Consider the following 16,811-nt stretch of genomic DNA (forward strand, 5'->3'; position numbering starts at 1 on the left):
GAGTATTGGTATCCAGTTCCTAAAATTGGGCCCAAAACCAAATTTGATCAGTGTGCTTTCTAGGAATGGCCAGTTTACTACATTGAACGCTTTCTGTGTCCAGGGATAAGAAAATGTGAGGGGCAGTTCGGTTCTTGACCTCTGACATCCAGTTGTGGGTTCTACATAGGTTCAGCTGGGTGGAACAACCCAGCATGCACACCGATTGGTCACTGTAAATAAGGGGTGGGATGGCTGGCAGCAGGCCTGTCAGCAGTATTGTGGCCAAGATTTTAACCTCTGTGTGTAAGAGTGAGATTGGGCAGTGCGATTCGCACCCGTCTCGTGGTTTGCCCTCCTTATGGATAACCATTATGGTGGCTGTCATGAGGTCGGGGAGAAGAGTGCCTGTTTCAACTACTTCCTGAAATAGGTTTAACAAATGGGGTCCTAGAATGTCAAGATAGTATTTATAGAACTAAGCAGGGATGCAGTTGGGGCCCGCAGGCTTCCATGTCGTAAGTTTGGCAACTGCTGCTTGTATCTCGGCAAGGGTGACGTCGCCTTCTAAGGTTCCCACATACTCTGCGCCCAGTACCGGGTTCGGAAGGCTGGCCTGATATTGAGTGATTGCAGTGGGGTCTCCCAGGGGACGGGGCTCGTACAACAACTTGTAGTTAGCAAATGCCTGGATAACCTGGGTGTCCGTGGCATAGACTGCCCCCTTGCTGTCCCTGATTCTACATACACATTTCTTTTTTGTAAAGCCAGGCAAGAAGTTTCCCGGTCTTGTCCCCTACCTCATACAACCGGTACAGTGTACTCTTTTTGTACGGAGGGCCCTAACTGTCTGAGAAGCAAAGGGTCTGGCAAGGCGATAGACTGTTCTTCTAGGTGGAGGATTTGCCATTCTAGGTGGTTCAATTCCGCTACTTCTTGCTTCTTCTTTAGGGAAACAGGTTTTGTGCCCAACTTCTCTGGGCAATTTTATAGGCTTTCCATAGCATGATTTTTGAGTTACAGAGTCTTTATTTTCCATAAAGAAGAGTTTGGTGTCTGCCCTAAGTTGCCTATCCACGCCCTGATCTCAGCGGTCCCATGCAAGTGATAGCACCACTAGATAGTCCACCATCAAACCGAATGAGGACACAAATAGGACAATGCAACTATCCAGAAAATGTCACTTTCTTGACACTTTCTTGCAAGCAACGACAATCCATGAAAAACCAAATGAAAGCCAATGGAATAAATGCCAACGCTCTCCGTCTTGATACTTGAGGAATTGGAGACATGTGGTCTTCATTATAACTAAAGTTTTCTGTGGCCAGACATAATACATTGCAATAAGCAACACCTTTTCAGTTTCAACAACTTATTTATCTTAGTTGTGCAATCTAAGCCACAAATATAGCGGCAGCAACATCATCGTGTAAACAATGTAATAAATAATGGAACACTAAGACAAAATCACGTCTAGTGCAAAATGCATCATTTTCTCAAATACGTAGAGATCGAAACATAGTTTTAGCACAGCAATTTGAGGCTCTATTGTGCTTTTTTACTGGTGGAAGAGGGGATAAAATCTATTGCATACTTTCGATGTTTTATTCAAAATTATTTGTAAAATAATTTCACTAAGCAAAGAAGCAACTGTGGAAAATCTCATCTTGTCTATGTACTAAATGTGATTGCTTTATGAGAACAGGCGTTTCTTGGAACACAAACACTATTCCATAAACACCAACAGAATCTGTGTTTATACATTTCACAATGCCACGGATGGGTGGTCTGCAGTGTGTTCATTTCCTAGTTGTGGAGGAAAGGAGGAAGTCAATATCTTGTATGGCTTTTGATGTTTTTTCCAAAACTGACGCTATCTCTCCCAGGTCAGGTAAACGTGCATCATCCCGGAAGTTGCTCTCGTCAGTGCCACTGTGCTCCACTGCTTTTGGCTGAGAAACAGTACTAGGAAGATTGCTGTTTTCTAGCAAAACTGAAGTTGAAAGCAGTATGTTAAGGGATTAATACAACATAAAACTAATGACAAACATTTCAAACCACCAATATTTTTGATGACCATGAGAAAAAATATATTTAAGTGTTCTAATAACCTTATTACTGTCACAACCCCAGATTACACCAACATTCTGGATCTCCGGAGGATGAAGAAGGGAATCAAAACTCTGGACTAGACGGATTTCTCTAGCAGAAAAGCGTTATGAAATTTGCAAACTGGCATTTGGAGTGGCTAAAGATATGGAAATAATTTCTAAGCGCACTACAGTCAAACATAATTTAGTCTCACTAAGTGAAAAAATCACAAAGGATAGCAAAGAACTTTATAAGTGGGAGAGAGTTAATTCCCTATAAAACCTGATTTATTTTCCTATTATAGGCACATAATGACATTGTATTCACTTGTAGTAACAGAGTTACTTAATTCCCTGTGTACATCATCTATGTAAAAATGTATTACAAGTGAGTAGTGACATCAAGTAGACTCCTTGTAATCATCTCACCATGTTGTAGGCTCCTCTTCTCTCCCCACTGCGATCTCTCCTATTGGAGGTGAGAGCCTCATAATTAGTCTGCCGTCAACAGACTCATGCTCATTCATGGGCGTGTCCGTTCAATTCCTGCGGACAGCAACTCCCACAGACAGTCGGCGGAGGGCTTTGCATACCCTATTACTGCCTTCATGATCCAACTTCCGCGGACTCTCCTGCTGGCACAGAAGGCCAGCATTCAAGGAGGAGGCAAACATTCCTACTGCTGTTTGAAGGCAAATATAGCATGCCATGCTATTCCTAAGCCCAATGCTCAGCTCCCCGCCCCCAGAAAATGAGGGGGGCCTACACAGTCAACAGGTTATTTGCTGAGTGGCAAAACCACCCCAAAAGTAAAAGGCGAGCCATTTTTTCGTAGGCTGCATAAAGCATTAGCCAACAAGTTTCTGCTGGCCCAGGATTCAGAAAACATAATGGACAGTGGAGTTTTCACTCCAAATGCTTTGCTGCTATATTGCCTCCTTTAATAGGAAGGTAAAGAAAAACAATTACTATATGAAATAAAGTCCCCCCAACTCTACATTAAAAAGGTTGTTCCAAGTCACCTCGAAATTCTGTCACCTTAAAAAGGCAACCCACACTCCTCAGGGTGATAGGACCAAGTATTTACTATGTGCCAATGTAGTTCATTTTTTATAATTTATTTAGGTGCTTTGTAAAGCTTGTTTGCTTACTCACAGCGCTACTAAAATAAAATATTTTATTTGTTATCAACAAGCATTCAGTGAATTAATTTAATTCCGAGTGTGAGTCCTTTGTTTTTTCAGTTTCTGTAACAGGATTGCCATTTCCTTCACCCACAATGTCACATATATGCAATATAGGGGGACAGGACACAATTGTAATCTCCGATGTTTGCCTTACTCACAATGAAATCCCAAATACATCTAACATGCTCTGTTTTATCAACCTTCGTACCCATTTTCACACGGCGACTGCATCTCCTCTGACACAGATAACTCGATAGCATACAACTGGAAATGGACAGAGAATGTCACATGAATGTCTGGAGCACGCCACATAAATGAAGCCTCACAAAATATTAATAATGTTCACATGTATTACAATATAACTCAGAGTATTGTAATTAGTTTTGCATTCAAAACACAATATTTAAAATACAAGATATTTTTCAGTGCACAAAAGTCAGACATTAATGACAAGCAAAAGAGGTTATTTTGAATCTGTTATGAGACAACAGCAAACACATGTTTTGTCTGATCGCCTTCCTCAGGGCTGTAGAAATACAAAAAAACAATGCCAGCAAACAGCCATCAGTATTAAAATTTAAAAAATGCTTTTAAAAATAAAATGGAAAGGGAGAAGAAACGGGGAATGTTCCCCATTATTAACAACACACAGTGGTACAAAAAGGAAAGAATGGTTAAAAAAATGCACATTGTGCATGAGATAAGAAAAAACGGATATCCAAGAATAGTTGTAACAAAGATTGAGACACCAACAAGCCATAACACTGGGCATAATCAAGAATTTACAACCATGTAAGAGAAATCAATGCACCAGAAGATTAGCATATATTGAGGGCAACCAACACTGTGTCCATTCAAAAACAAACATAATTCAAGGAAATTACACACATTCACAGGGTGCCCAAAAACGAAGCAAATGATTTGTTTTGAATATCTGTCATAAGGTGAAGACACCATCCAAAAGCTGGAACTGAAGCGACTGGGATATAGTATGCAAACTAATCTGTAAAGAGATTTTTAATCCGATTAGTGGAGCAGCGACAAGGCACACCAGCCAAACAAAGTTGCAACCAAACATGCTCTCAAGTAGTGACTTAAAGACACAGTGAGCTGATGTTTCTTGTTCACTATGACAAGTCGACATAATTAAGCACTGCTATTGACCAATTAATAAGAAGTGGTGCGCTTGGATGACTTTAACCAGTAATCAATAATTTATATTTTGTTCTTATACTTTTTATATGCAGACGTTTTTTTCAACCTTTGTTCTTGTAATTGAAGCACCATCGTGGATTGGGCGGGTGATGTTCAAAACAGAAAACTGTTGTTTCTTATGTCGGCTTATCACAGAGAACAGGAAACATCGACAAGACAGTGCCTGTAAGTCGCTAATTGAGGACATGCTCGGTTGTGACTGTACGGCTGGTGTGCATTTTCGCTGTTCCACTAATCGGATAAAAAAAAAAATCTCATCACAGATTAGTTTGTATACCGTATTCCGATCGCTTTGGTTGCAGCTTTTGGATGGTATCTTTACCTTCTAACTTGGATATTCAAAAAGGTGATTTGTTATCAGTTGCTTAGTTTTTGAGCACCCCATGAACTATGGTCTTTTCCTTACATTGTGTTGGTCTTTCAATGGTCACAGTTGGTTGCCCTCAAAATATACTAATCTTCTGGTGGATTGGTTTCTCTTACATGATTGTAAAATCTTAGTTATGCATAGTGTTATGGCTTGTTGTTGGTGGATCACGTCTTTGTTATAACTATTCGCGGCTATCCATTTTTTCTGATCTCATGCACAATGTGCATATTCTTTTTAATCCTTCCTTTCCACTATAGGTGATGTTGATAAGGGGGTGCAGTCCCCTTTTCTTCTCCTTTTCCCTTTTTAAACGCATTGTTAAATTTAAAAATTGATTGCTGGAATTACTCTTTTGGGTTTCTACTGCCCTGAGGAAGTCTAGCAGACGATAAAAGTGTTGGCTGTTTTTCCAAACCAGAGTTGAAATAACCTCTTTTGTCATTAATGTCTGACATTTGTAATAACTGTACATTTATTGAGGAATTTCATGAGATCTTTGTATTTCTCACATCTGGGTTAAATATAACAGACCAGCACATTGCCTGTGTGCCTGTGTAAGGCACTGAAAAATCTCTTGTTGTATTTCCAATATTGTGTTTTGAATGTAAAACTAATTAGGATACTCTGTGAGAAATGATAGAATGTAAAATATCTGAACATTATTGTAAATCTTTTGTGAGACCGAATTTATATGGTGTGCTCCAGACATTCATGAGGCATTAGATTTGGAATTGCGGTTAGCAACTTCTATATTCACACTCCACACCAGCAGAGGAGTTGTCTGTCGTAGCGCCTTCTTTCATCGCATTAAATCTATTTTTTTCCAGATACTGATCACACTTTGTGGGGGATTGTAAAGGTATATTGTTCTCATTGCTGCTATTTGTGATAATTGATGGGCAGAGAAAGGGTTCGAAGGTTCACTTGTGGCACTTCAGTTAAAGAGTGCATTCATTTTTTAAACATATTTAAATATCCTAATTGTCTTAATGTGAGCTATTTCACCTAGTTTTCAGCTTCGAAAACCCTATATCAGCAAGGTAACAGAAGAAGCCTCAGATGGAACAAGCAGACATGATTAGAAAGACAACTATCTTCGAAAGCTTACACATGATTCACCGACAATCGCCTTGGAACTGCACCCATCATTCCAGTCATTCACAGATCTTCTATAATGACATCATCTTTCAAAGATAACTGAGTGATATGTTCGCCTTTAAAAAAAGAACCTGCTGCTCCTCTTTGGGTTCAACATTCGCTTGCAAGAGTTGCCATCTTAATCTTGCTCAGAACCTGCATTTCAAGCATGAGTGCTTTGTCTTTTTGTTCATTATGTTGCAGATGATCAGGCAGGGAGTCCTGTGTTGGCTGTAGCGTTAGTATTTTAGCATAAACCTCAGTTCACTTATTCCAGTGATCTGCGAGTACTTTCAATGATTTGGAAGAAACATTAAAACACGCATTATAACAAATTTGTTTCAGTTAAAATAATTATATTTCAATCAACTTACAACACGTGGGTATTTTGAATTGAAAGGATACAATTAAATCTTTGTATTTTTTCAAGTTCAACAAAAGGACACCTGTTAAGGGAGAAAAGATTTTTGGTAAATGCTAGAAATAAAACAACCTATATATTTTGATTATAAAAATCTTCCAAACTGTGCAAATTAGCTAATGAGGTAGTATCAGTTTTAAAGAAACATTATTTACTAATACCTTTATAATGATGTCTGGTTAGAAAGTGCCCTGAAATGTACTCTAATTTTATAATCCAAGGTTTAGAGTGTGGCATTCAGACAATATAAATATGACCAAATAACCAATAGTCATAACCAAATGCCAGTTCTCACACACAATTCATGGCCTCCTTCAACCGCTCACAATTTCAGTATGGAGAAGGAAAGAGTTTCCATGACCTCCAAGGAAACCTCCATCAGCACAAACATCCAAGCCCATGGTGATTGTACTCATTACTATAAACAAAACTACTCCCTTTCCACATTGCTGCAGTACTACACTGTCCAGTCTGATCTACGACAGGCACCTCCCGCTCCATCGATGCCCATCCTACCCCACTGCCTGCCCCGCAAATATTTGCAGCTCTCCTTTTGCATCCTATCTAGCCAGATAAAATAAACACTCGTAATCCCTGGACCACCACCACCACAATTACTTCTGACCCGTGTCAGGCTAAGTTGTCCTCTGGAAACCACTGCTCAGCAACTGTCAGTTCAGCCTTCTGCTTTTAAATATCAAATAGTTTTTGGTAATATACATGTACACCCTGCGATTTCATGTTTTGATTTTGTGTTGAAAAACAGCCTATCAGATACCGAGACACAAGTAGTGTAGTTAAAATGGAAAATGATCCGTTTTGAATAATGCCCTAAAATAAATGTAATTTTTCTCTATTCTGAGAGAGACATGATCATTTCACATCCGTGGGTCCGTGGACGGTGGAGTTGATCACCACAAGCCTTCTGGCCCTTAGTCAAGGTAGGGTGGGTGGGTTGTACTTATGCCTAAGGAGGGTGCCCTTCCATGTCCATATTAACAAATTTAGTTTAAAACCTTTTTTTAAAAAATCCTTTAAAACTTTTTAAACTACCACATTTTCCTACAATTGCACAATATTGGCACTTCTGAAAGCATGTAATCTCCACAGGTTTTGGTTTAGAAAATAGAAAAAAAAGATAGAAATACATTTTTTGTTCTGTTTTTTTCTCCTACTGCTATTGGGGACTAAAAAAGGACTTGAATGTTCAGATCTATCAGGGATGGCTTGACCACACAGACCAAGGTTTGTCCCCATTTTAGATATAAAAATTCACTTTGGGCAACCCACAGAACTTCCCCAGTCTCGCCTAGGAATTGGGTTGGTTGTTTTTCTCCCATCCCCAGACCTTTCCTAAGTAAGGACGGTGGTAGGACTTCCGTCCCCTCTGTAGCTCCCTATCCCTGTGCAGTGCAGATACCAACTTCCCGGTGTCCTGTTCGGATTGCAAACAAGAAGGCAGGACAACCAGACCTTCAGGACACAAGTGCAGAAGTCGGCTCCCCTGTACCACCATCTCTTGCATATGGCAGCCCCCACTGTTGTTTCAGGAGTCATTGAGGTCCTGTGGTGCCTGGGGAGACCTGGGAGATGTCCCTGGTTGAGTCTCTGAGAGTGTGAGGGGACCAAGAAGATGTCTAGAGAGGCTGTTTCAGGGTCCAGCCTTGAAGAAGGGAAGCATAGTGAATGCTCAAAAGACCTTGCACACTATGTTGTGACTTTGTAAGTACACCCGCCTCACCTCCCCATCACCAGACAAACTGATCTGTGGACCCATGAAGGCCACTTGCTGTGGCTAAGCTTTCAACTCTAATTATTTTAAAGAACCAGCTGCATTAGAAACGGAACCAAGAACACACTTTTAACCCTTTGTTGCAGAGCAGAAAATAGATAAGTGAAAGTCACCTAATTACTGTACACTAATGGGATATTAAATTACTTAAGATTATTGTTGCATTACGCTGAGACTACCTCCTACCCACTGCAACAGACCAGCTATGGCCCCCGGAAAACTGTGTTTTGGCAGACCCCTCTGAGGATTAACGCGGTATGCAGTTAAGCAAAAATGAACATATGTGTTTTTTTGTGTGACTTCCTATGCTATACTGAAGATCTATGTCAAGGCATGTTTTAGTAAAGAGGACATTAAAGATAGCGAACATTACCAGTTCTCCTCCGTTTCTGAGACTGGAATCTTGTTCTTCAAGTGGACATCCAGCCTCTGGCACCATGCGACCGCTGCCTTCACATAGCTGTGGTATTAGAAGACAACAGATTTTTTTAACTTTAGCAACACGTTTCTGAATGTAGCTCAGGGAACATGAAAGTTTACAAAATGTGAAGAAAGTTTCTCGTCCATCTTTTACCAACCTCTTTAAACATTGTGATTTTCATGCTCTGCTGGTGAGTTTGTTAAATTAGCATTTTAAATGCTTTCTGTTTAATGAATACCTATTTTCTGGACTATCCTTGCATGTTCTAAATTGCCATTGCCGACTATTATCTTAATATACAGTAATTCGATATAATGTAATCACATGTATTCCTGGTTTTTAAAACCATCAATGCAAAAATTCTCAAAAATGTTACATAGAAATAGAAATTCCAATTGCATGTCTAGCTTTCTATATTTAGGTCCATCTTTTGTATTGAAATGTTTAGCCACAAAAAAGAAAAAACGTTGTTTAAAACCTGAAACTGGTATCCGCATCTTTTTTAAATGATCGACGGATGTAGTTAACACATTTTAAAACACGAATGCGAAGGTACGTGGTCAAGCATGGACAAGGAGGGACAAACTAATATGTGCTCTGATCCCACTCTGTCCCGAGATATTACGACATAATAGATCACAATTAATGAACTAAAGCAAAGAAGTTCTCTGTAGTACGTTACACAGTTGGCGCACTTCAGAGTTTGAGAGAAGCAGTGAGCTGAAGAAGGACCCAGGACCGCCCTTCTCCGAGAAAGAACACGCCCGCTGCTGGGGGCAGGCGGGAAGACCATTGATCATACAGCGCACTGAGAACCAGCTGCGATGGTTCTGCGATGAGCCGCCAGCGTTGGGGCAGCATGGCCAGCCCTCAGAGACAACAGGCACCATGCGGAGGGTGAGTCGCACAATTTTATTCCGCACCAGTCACCGTAAAGCTGCACGTGTGAGTGGGCTGAAATGAGAAGCTGTGAGATCTCACACAATCTCTGTCGCCATCCTTCCCCTGCTTATAAATGACATGAGGACTGAAGCGTGAAGGGATCTGAGATAAGGCTGCACTGTGGACCTTGCTCACCCTCGTGTTCTGGAAGTAGTCCTGAAGACAAACACTATCTTCCCCATGAAGAGTAAAGAGGCTAAAGACCCCCTCTTTGTAACTGCATAAAGACAGCAGACCGCTATGGGTCTTAGTCTCCCGGACATGCATAATCTGAAAAATAAGGGATGGAATATCAGACTGCACCAAATGCACTGGCTACAAGCCCACCAGTAACTACCTTCAAACATTAATGAGGCCCTAACCTATGAGCCTTGGTACATCCAAGGACTCTGTGTCCAAGAGCCATTCTGCGGGTAATCACAAGTTCCCCTTTAAGACAACATCTCCTTTCACCTGCTTAGGTGCTTGAGAAAAGTTGGCTAGGACCAACTACCCAGTTCAACTCATGGATGTGCTCTCAGAAATGAGTTTCACAGAGGAAAAATAAATCTAACATTAAAAAGTTGATGAAGGCTCAGTACAAGGGTTCCATGGAAAACTTAACAGTTGCAATCAAATATGAAATTACTAGTGGCCAGGCTAGAGACACCACACCTATATCTATATAGGAGTCTCAGAAGAATAGGATAGACAAAATATTGCCAGTCCAATTTTACACTATCAGGAGAAAATTAAGCCGAATGAAAGACCAGAAGAGGAGGCAATTCATACAAACCATACTTAAACAAATTACCTAGACCCACCCAAGCAAAGAATTAAAGGCAGCCACATACTTTATGCACAAGAAAAATGTCGGTTTAGGTATGTCCACATTTTCTGTCTGGAGTTTAAATGGAATGATCACAGACAAGATAAACTGCGAGGGACCTTACCCGGTGCTCTTCGGCAGACAGATGCCATCTCGCCTAAATGGCGACATCATCAGTAGTAAATAGAAACAGAATTATATATTCTTGAGGCACTCTTCCCACATAACAGCCAGTGTGAGAAAATCCTCAACAGTACAGCCAAATCCTACTCTCTCTTCTTGTGATATGCTCTTATCTTCATTTCGGTTTGGCCTGAGATTCCAAAATTGGTCATGCCAGTAAGAGTTGAGAGTAACACTGCTTTGACTGGATGTGGTGTATTATCGTAGTTGTAGGAGATGGAGATGTCCCCTTAAATGACAGTTAGGTTTTTTATGAGAAGGGGAATTCTGGAGTCGGATCGGTTGGTGGGGTTTGGGTGCACAAAACGTTCCCTGTGAATGAATTAAATAGCAAAAACCGGCTCAAAAATATCTATTTTGTAACATATTTACTAAACATGCAGATCATCCACATAAAAACAATTACTTATAATTCCTAAATCCAGAATATCTCACATCTCACCTTTTGAAGGGCCAGGTTAATCTACTATTCAAATTGAGGTTCTAGCAAATTTGGATGGTGGATTTAGGCAGGCTGGAAGTCAGGAAAATGTTTTAAGGGAATGAACATGCTAACAACAATAACAGGGATCTTTGAGGGTGGAACAATAGAGATTTCCTCAGGAGCCCATGAGTCTCCATGCACAGCAGTGGAACTTCTGGCCAACTCATGTTGCTCACTGTTTCCCACCTTTTACCAGGTGACATAGCACAATCATGTTACGGCTCTCCAGGCCTGAAAGCACACCATAGCTGACCCCGTGCACAATTGTGGTACCACCCATACACTCTACTGCTTAAATCAGCCTTTCTGGCAGTTCCCCATCTCAGGTATACTCAAATAAGGACTTTTAAAAACCATGGTGTCACGTGTTTGGGCCTCTTTAGGCCAAGGAAGGCTTGTGCCAGAATCCCCACCAATTAAGTAATATTCACAACCAGACCACACATTTACTCATACCAAACCTGCAGAGAAAAAAAATCAATGAACCTCATTCTTCTTACTAGAACAAACATCCCTCCACCCACACAAATACACTAACTCATGCTAATAAAAATGCATCCCTGCGATTGTCCATACTTCCAGCACAGCGGATATCATCACACAATGCAACCTGGATGCACCCGTCATCACAAAGATGGCTCGGTACCTCTTCCATACACATCTTTGGAATTCTTGAACCCAACATCCAACAAATTGACTACACCCAGAAGTCAGGAGGAGGATTCATCGTCATTCACAAATCATTGTTGCCTTGTACTTGTAGTATCTTGATGAAGCCCACATCATTGAGTTCTTCACTTGCCACTTCACGGTATAACCTACAGACCCCCTAGACCCAAAAATAACTTTACAGAGATAATCATACACCTCATCACCTCTACCTTCATTCAATTTACTCAACACACAGTCCTTGGAGACAAACTTCTAAGTGATCCTAGCACAAAGGCACTGTAAAAGTCCCTGTTTACTCTTCTGCACTATAGACATCAAGCAGTGCTTAACCAAACCCTTCCACTCTTAAGATAACACCCTCCATTTCATTCTGACTACTTGACATTTTTTTAATACAAGACTCCAATTCTGCTAGACTAGACTGACCCAGTCACCATCCCAATCTACAACCACCTTTCAACACCGATGCATCATGGACAACTGACAAGAATGAAACATTTGTTCCACTTTTAAAAAGACCTAGCCAAGGACACCCTTGAAAAATAACTTGTCAACCTATTCAATTACATCCTGCCCACACCAGATGTCAACACTCTGCTCAAGGCATACAACACTACCCTGAAAGCCTATGAAGAATACCCATCAAATCATGATCCTGCAACCCTCAAAGCACTCCGCTTGCATGTAGATCACTACAATAAAGGCCCTTTTTGAAAGACTACCATCAACAAAGCAGCCAACAGAAACACAGCACACTTCAAGGATGTCATTAAATGTGCTAACCAGTTTCTAGCCTCTCCCACCACTAAGTCAATTGACAAATCCACCAACATCAACAATTTCTTCTCAGAGAAGATGAAAAAGATTGGCTCCCGCAAGACAAATTTAAAATGAAATCCAGCTTACCACAAATCCCACTTTCACCTCCACTTCCGGGTTGAGATCCCTAACATCCTCAACTCTTTCATGGCCACCTCCTACAAAAACCGCATTCTACTACCAAACAAAGTAAATATATTCACAGCAATGCCCTCCAACATATCCTCAGCATAGACAATGCCTCCCTAATCCATGGAAGCCGTGTAGATGACCTGAAAACGAATAGTTCCTGACCTTGCTGAAAAAACCTACACTAGACCCTGATAATGATGCCAACTCTGGTCCCATCATCCACCCACCTTTCATTAGAAAAGCATGAAAGCAGTCTCCATCAAAACTACAGACAAATTAAAAAGAATAACATTCTTCAAGGATGCGAATACAGCCTTAGACTATGCTGCAGCACTGTGACAGTCCCCCTTTAATAGTGGATGAGGTCATTTTAATCAGTGAAAAGCACTAAGCCCGTCTCCAGGCAGTGTTCGACATCTTGTCAGCTTTCAAACCAATTTACTGCCAAGTCCAGTTCCTTGTCCAGGAAACATGTATGACTTTCTCTAAAAAAGCCCATCAATGATTTTCTTCTTCCCTCACCAACCAAAACCAGATGGGAACTTTGAGAATTACCACAGGGATCCGTCCTCTCCCCCATAATCTTCAAACTCTGCAGGGACTCACAGGGCCATTCTCACTGACAGAAACCTCGAACTCCATCAATAGGACAATGATACTCAACTCTACCTCACACTCTCTAGCTTAAGGCATTCATAACTCAAAACGCCTCAAAGAAATCCAGAATCGGATATCAAGCACCTGCCTAAAACTAAACTAAATAAAGGCAAAATTTCTCCTAATCACCAACAGCACCAAGCATTCTCAGATCGATGTTCGGCTATCTGACAGAAACCTAGATAGCTTCTCACTACAGCTTACTGCCACTGCAAATCATGTGGATACATCCTGGATATAGACCGCTCTTTCAAAGCAAACATCCTCAAGGAAAAAAAAACAGCCAGGTAGAAGTTCTTGCTCCTGAAAAAGTGACAACTTTCCTACCTGAATCTTACTTCTGGACAACAATACAAATCCTGGCCCTCTCCCACCTAAATGGATGCAAGGCTCTACTCAATAGCCTCCCCATATAACCTTAGCATTCCTGAAAACATCTCATGAAAGGTTTGATGATGTATGACCGAATTACCTTAGAAGGAACCACACTGACTTCCCCCTCAAACACCCCACACCTTCAAAACCAGCTACATCAGCTAGAAACCCATCAGATGCAGACCTCCTACATATCCTACTGAAACAAAATCTACCTCAGGCTGACAGCACCAACATAGGAGTAAAGACATCACCAAACTGGAATTAATCATTCCACAACAGAAAAAGATAGGAAGGCCTTGTCCACATATATTACCAGGAGCTCGAGTGACAGTAGAATGGCTGCAGCCCTCAATTCAGTAAAACTGAAGACCATAGTGTTCAGAGAACAGAGTTGTATCCATGTAAAAAGAGCCTGCCTAACTGCCTCTTGTAAATGATCCTGAATAGTTCCATAGGACACACATCTTCTGTTCAGCACTTGGTTGCTGCACAGCTAGGTTAGCACTATGCAAATACAAACATACTAAGTAAGCATGGACTGAACGATAAACCTCTTGGGCTCTGATGGTCTGCGCCTCCCAAATACAGAGCTCCACCTGTGTCTGCATCTATTTCAGTGTCCAAATCCTCTTATCAGCATTTCCATGTCAGTATCCCATACCCGTCTCTCCACATGTCTTTCACCTAGTGCCAGTGTGTCACTTTACCACTGTCCCTGTACCGGTTTTCCCTTGTCTCACTATCATCATTCAAGAGTTATTGTTCCTATGTCAGATTCTTTGTCCAACTGCCAATGTCAGCATCTGCATGCCAGTTTGTGTTCAAGTGTCAGTGCCTCAGGTTAAATGCTGTGGTATCCAGATCGTAATGTCACAGTTGAGTGTCCGGTGTTGGTTTCTTAGTCTGAATGTCAACACGGCAGTGTCTCGGTGTTAATCTTCCACAGCCCCAGAATCAGTTTGTTGATGTCAATGTGTCCAAGTCAGTGTCCCACTGTTGACAGCTACAGGGTAAGAGGTGGAAATGGTTGTAATTTCCAAGAACTGAAAGATGAAACTGAGATTGGTCGATTACTGAGAAAATGCCTGCCAGAGTTAGCAGAATGGCTATTCCATTCACACTGCCACAAAACATATCCACTTACTAATAACATTTTGATGAGCCACATCCTTAGATTATTTGGTTCCTTTCGGACCATGCCTCAGTCAGGGTAATCTCAAGCTAAGACGTCCAGCTAAGAAGTCTAGGTTGTGCAAATTGAAAAACTATTATCAATAGACTAAATAGATAAATCTGAAATTAATACACTTACAGAATCATATATGACACATAACACAAAGAGTGAACAACGTAATATAAGATGCTTTAAAAGCATTTATTCGGTGTCACTTCAGTGAAGCAGTGCCAATCTCTAAAACAAGCATTTGCATTGCAATAGGTCTCGCATTTTCGAGAGTTTGAGCTATTGGCATTGTAAATGACAATGCCTTTTATTTATGTGTTTTGAAACCCTGCAAGCGGTGCATAAACACGCATTTTGTACTTATAGTCCTTGCTTACGAGAAGCAAGTCTTGCAGCAAAAGAGGAGCAGTTACTGCAAGCCTTGCTTGTCGTAAGCAATGACTATAAGTACAAAGTGTGTGTTTACGCACCGCGTACAATGTTTTTAAAATACATAATGCGAGACCTATTAATTGCAAATACTTGTCTAACTTGATAGTTACTGGAAGGTATGTCAAAATTATTAGCAATGGGCTAGGAATTCGAAAACAGGGCATTTTTGGCAATATTGGTTAGAAGAACATTAGTAAAGGAATGACTAACGTTTAATTGTCAAAACTTGGACGCTCATAGTCTGTTTTGCCATCAGGGTGAAGAAACCTTTTAATTTCTGCGCAAGTTTTGTGCTGCGTAAATTATCCTGCATTGTGTGATTAATGGTGACTTTTGTTTTTTATCCTTAGGAGACAGGATGTTTTTATTTTACCACATTTTCACTTATGTTTCAGAATGAGTGCATTGCTACATGATTTAGACACCTTATGATTATGCTGCTACAAAAATAAAAAAGCAAAACAAGCATTAGTAAAAATGCAAGTGAAACCGCCAAATTCCCATTAAACAGACACACCTAAATACTCCCTGCTACTTATTTATTTAGTTTTCCTTGTTGATAAGACGTCCCTTAGTGTTGCGACCAGAGGGAACTTTTCGACATTTCGCTAACCTAAAATAATGCGAATAACGCTCCTTAGGACAATGATTTGTAACACGGCAGCTTAGGGCAGGGAAAGTGCTGTCCTTATGAAGGAGACTGCTCTGGCTACTTTAAAAGGCTAGATAGAATTTGGATTCCACTGGTGGAGCCTTGTGAAGATCTCATTTCCACAATCTGTGAAATTGAAAATGCAGTCCATTAGCTTTTGTTGATTTGCACCAGCGGTGGGTTTGGTGCTCCTAAGGGTTTCAGCGGACAAATTGTATGTATTTTTTATGTCGCACCACTGTTTTGCCAGTTGAATGCCCATCCCGCCCTACACTATCAGATTCAACAATAAAATATCAATCATACCATTTGACGTGACTGGCAAGTGACCCAAAGTTATGCAGCAGCTTCAGCAGGCCCTGGAGTTTGATTCTCAAGCTTGCATGCTGGCTGTGTACACTCCAACATACACAATGACCAATGTCTACGGTACTCACCCTCTCTGACCCCTGTACTCTTATCTAAGCTACCGGAAGTGAAAGCAGGAAGACTGTAGACACTCTAGCCGAAAGGAGAGAGAAGCAAAAGAAGAGATCTGCAGGGGTGTGTCCAAATATGTACACAGACAAAGGACATACAAATAGGCACCGTGGCACGGCTCAAGCAGCGAAGGGACAGTGAACCTGGCAATCAAATAAAGAAGCATGGGAAACAGAGGAGGATGGGAAACGATAAAAGCTCATTGGAAATACATTTTTCAAAAACGCATTGTATTATATTCCTGCCGTTATATTTTTACACCTCATTGACCGAGCAGTGAGTGCAGCGCGCCGCTGCAGGCATGTCATAGGAGCAAGAAAAAAAGCGACGGGAGTTAGTGGTGGGGGAGGGCATCGTACGCACGGGGAGATTAGGGG

At 41.0% G+C, this 16,811-nt stretch overlaps 1 protein-coding gene across 1 annotated transcript in view; it reads right to left on the bottom strand.

Moving 5' to 3' along the window:
- Positions 1 to 221: 221 nt before the first annotated feature.
- Positions 222 to 16,811, bottom strand: part of C2_1H5orf34 (chromosome 2_1 C5orf34 homolog) — a 245,527-nt gene continuing 228,937 nt past the window's right edge. Inside the window, exons 11-13 of the mRNA XM_085631217.1 lie at positions 8,565 to 8,651; positions 6,384 to 6,424; positions 222 to 1,972 (exon numbers count right to left, since the gene is read on the bottom strand). Of these exons, the coding sequence (XP_085487343.1) occupies positions 1,779 to 1,972; positions 6,384 to 6,424; positions 8,565 to 8,651 (322 nt within the window). The 3' untranslated portion in view covers positions 222 to 1,778. The remainder of the gene's footprint in view (positions 1,973 to 6,383; positions 6,425 to 8,564; positions 8,652 to 16,811) is intronic.

This window comes from Triturus cristatus, chromosome 2_1 (assembly GCF_964204655.1).
Source record: "Triturus cristatus chromosome 2_1, aTriCri1.1, whole genome shotgun sequence".
NCBI classification, from domain to species: Eukaryota; Metazoa; Chordata; class Amphibia; order Caudata; family Salamandridae; genus Triturus; species Triturus cristatus.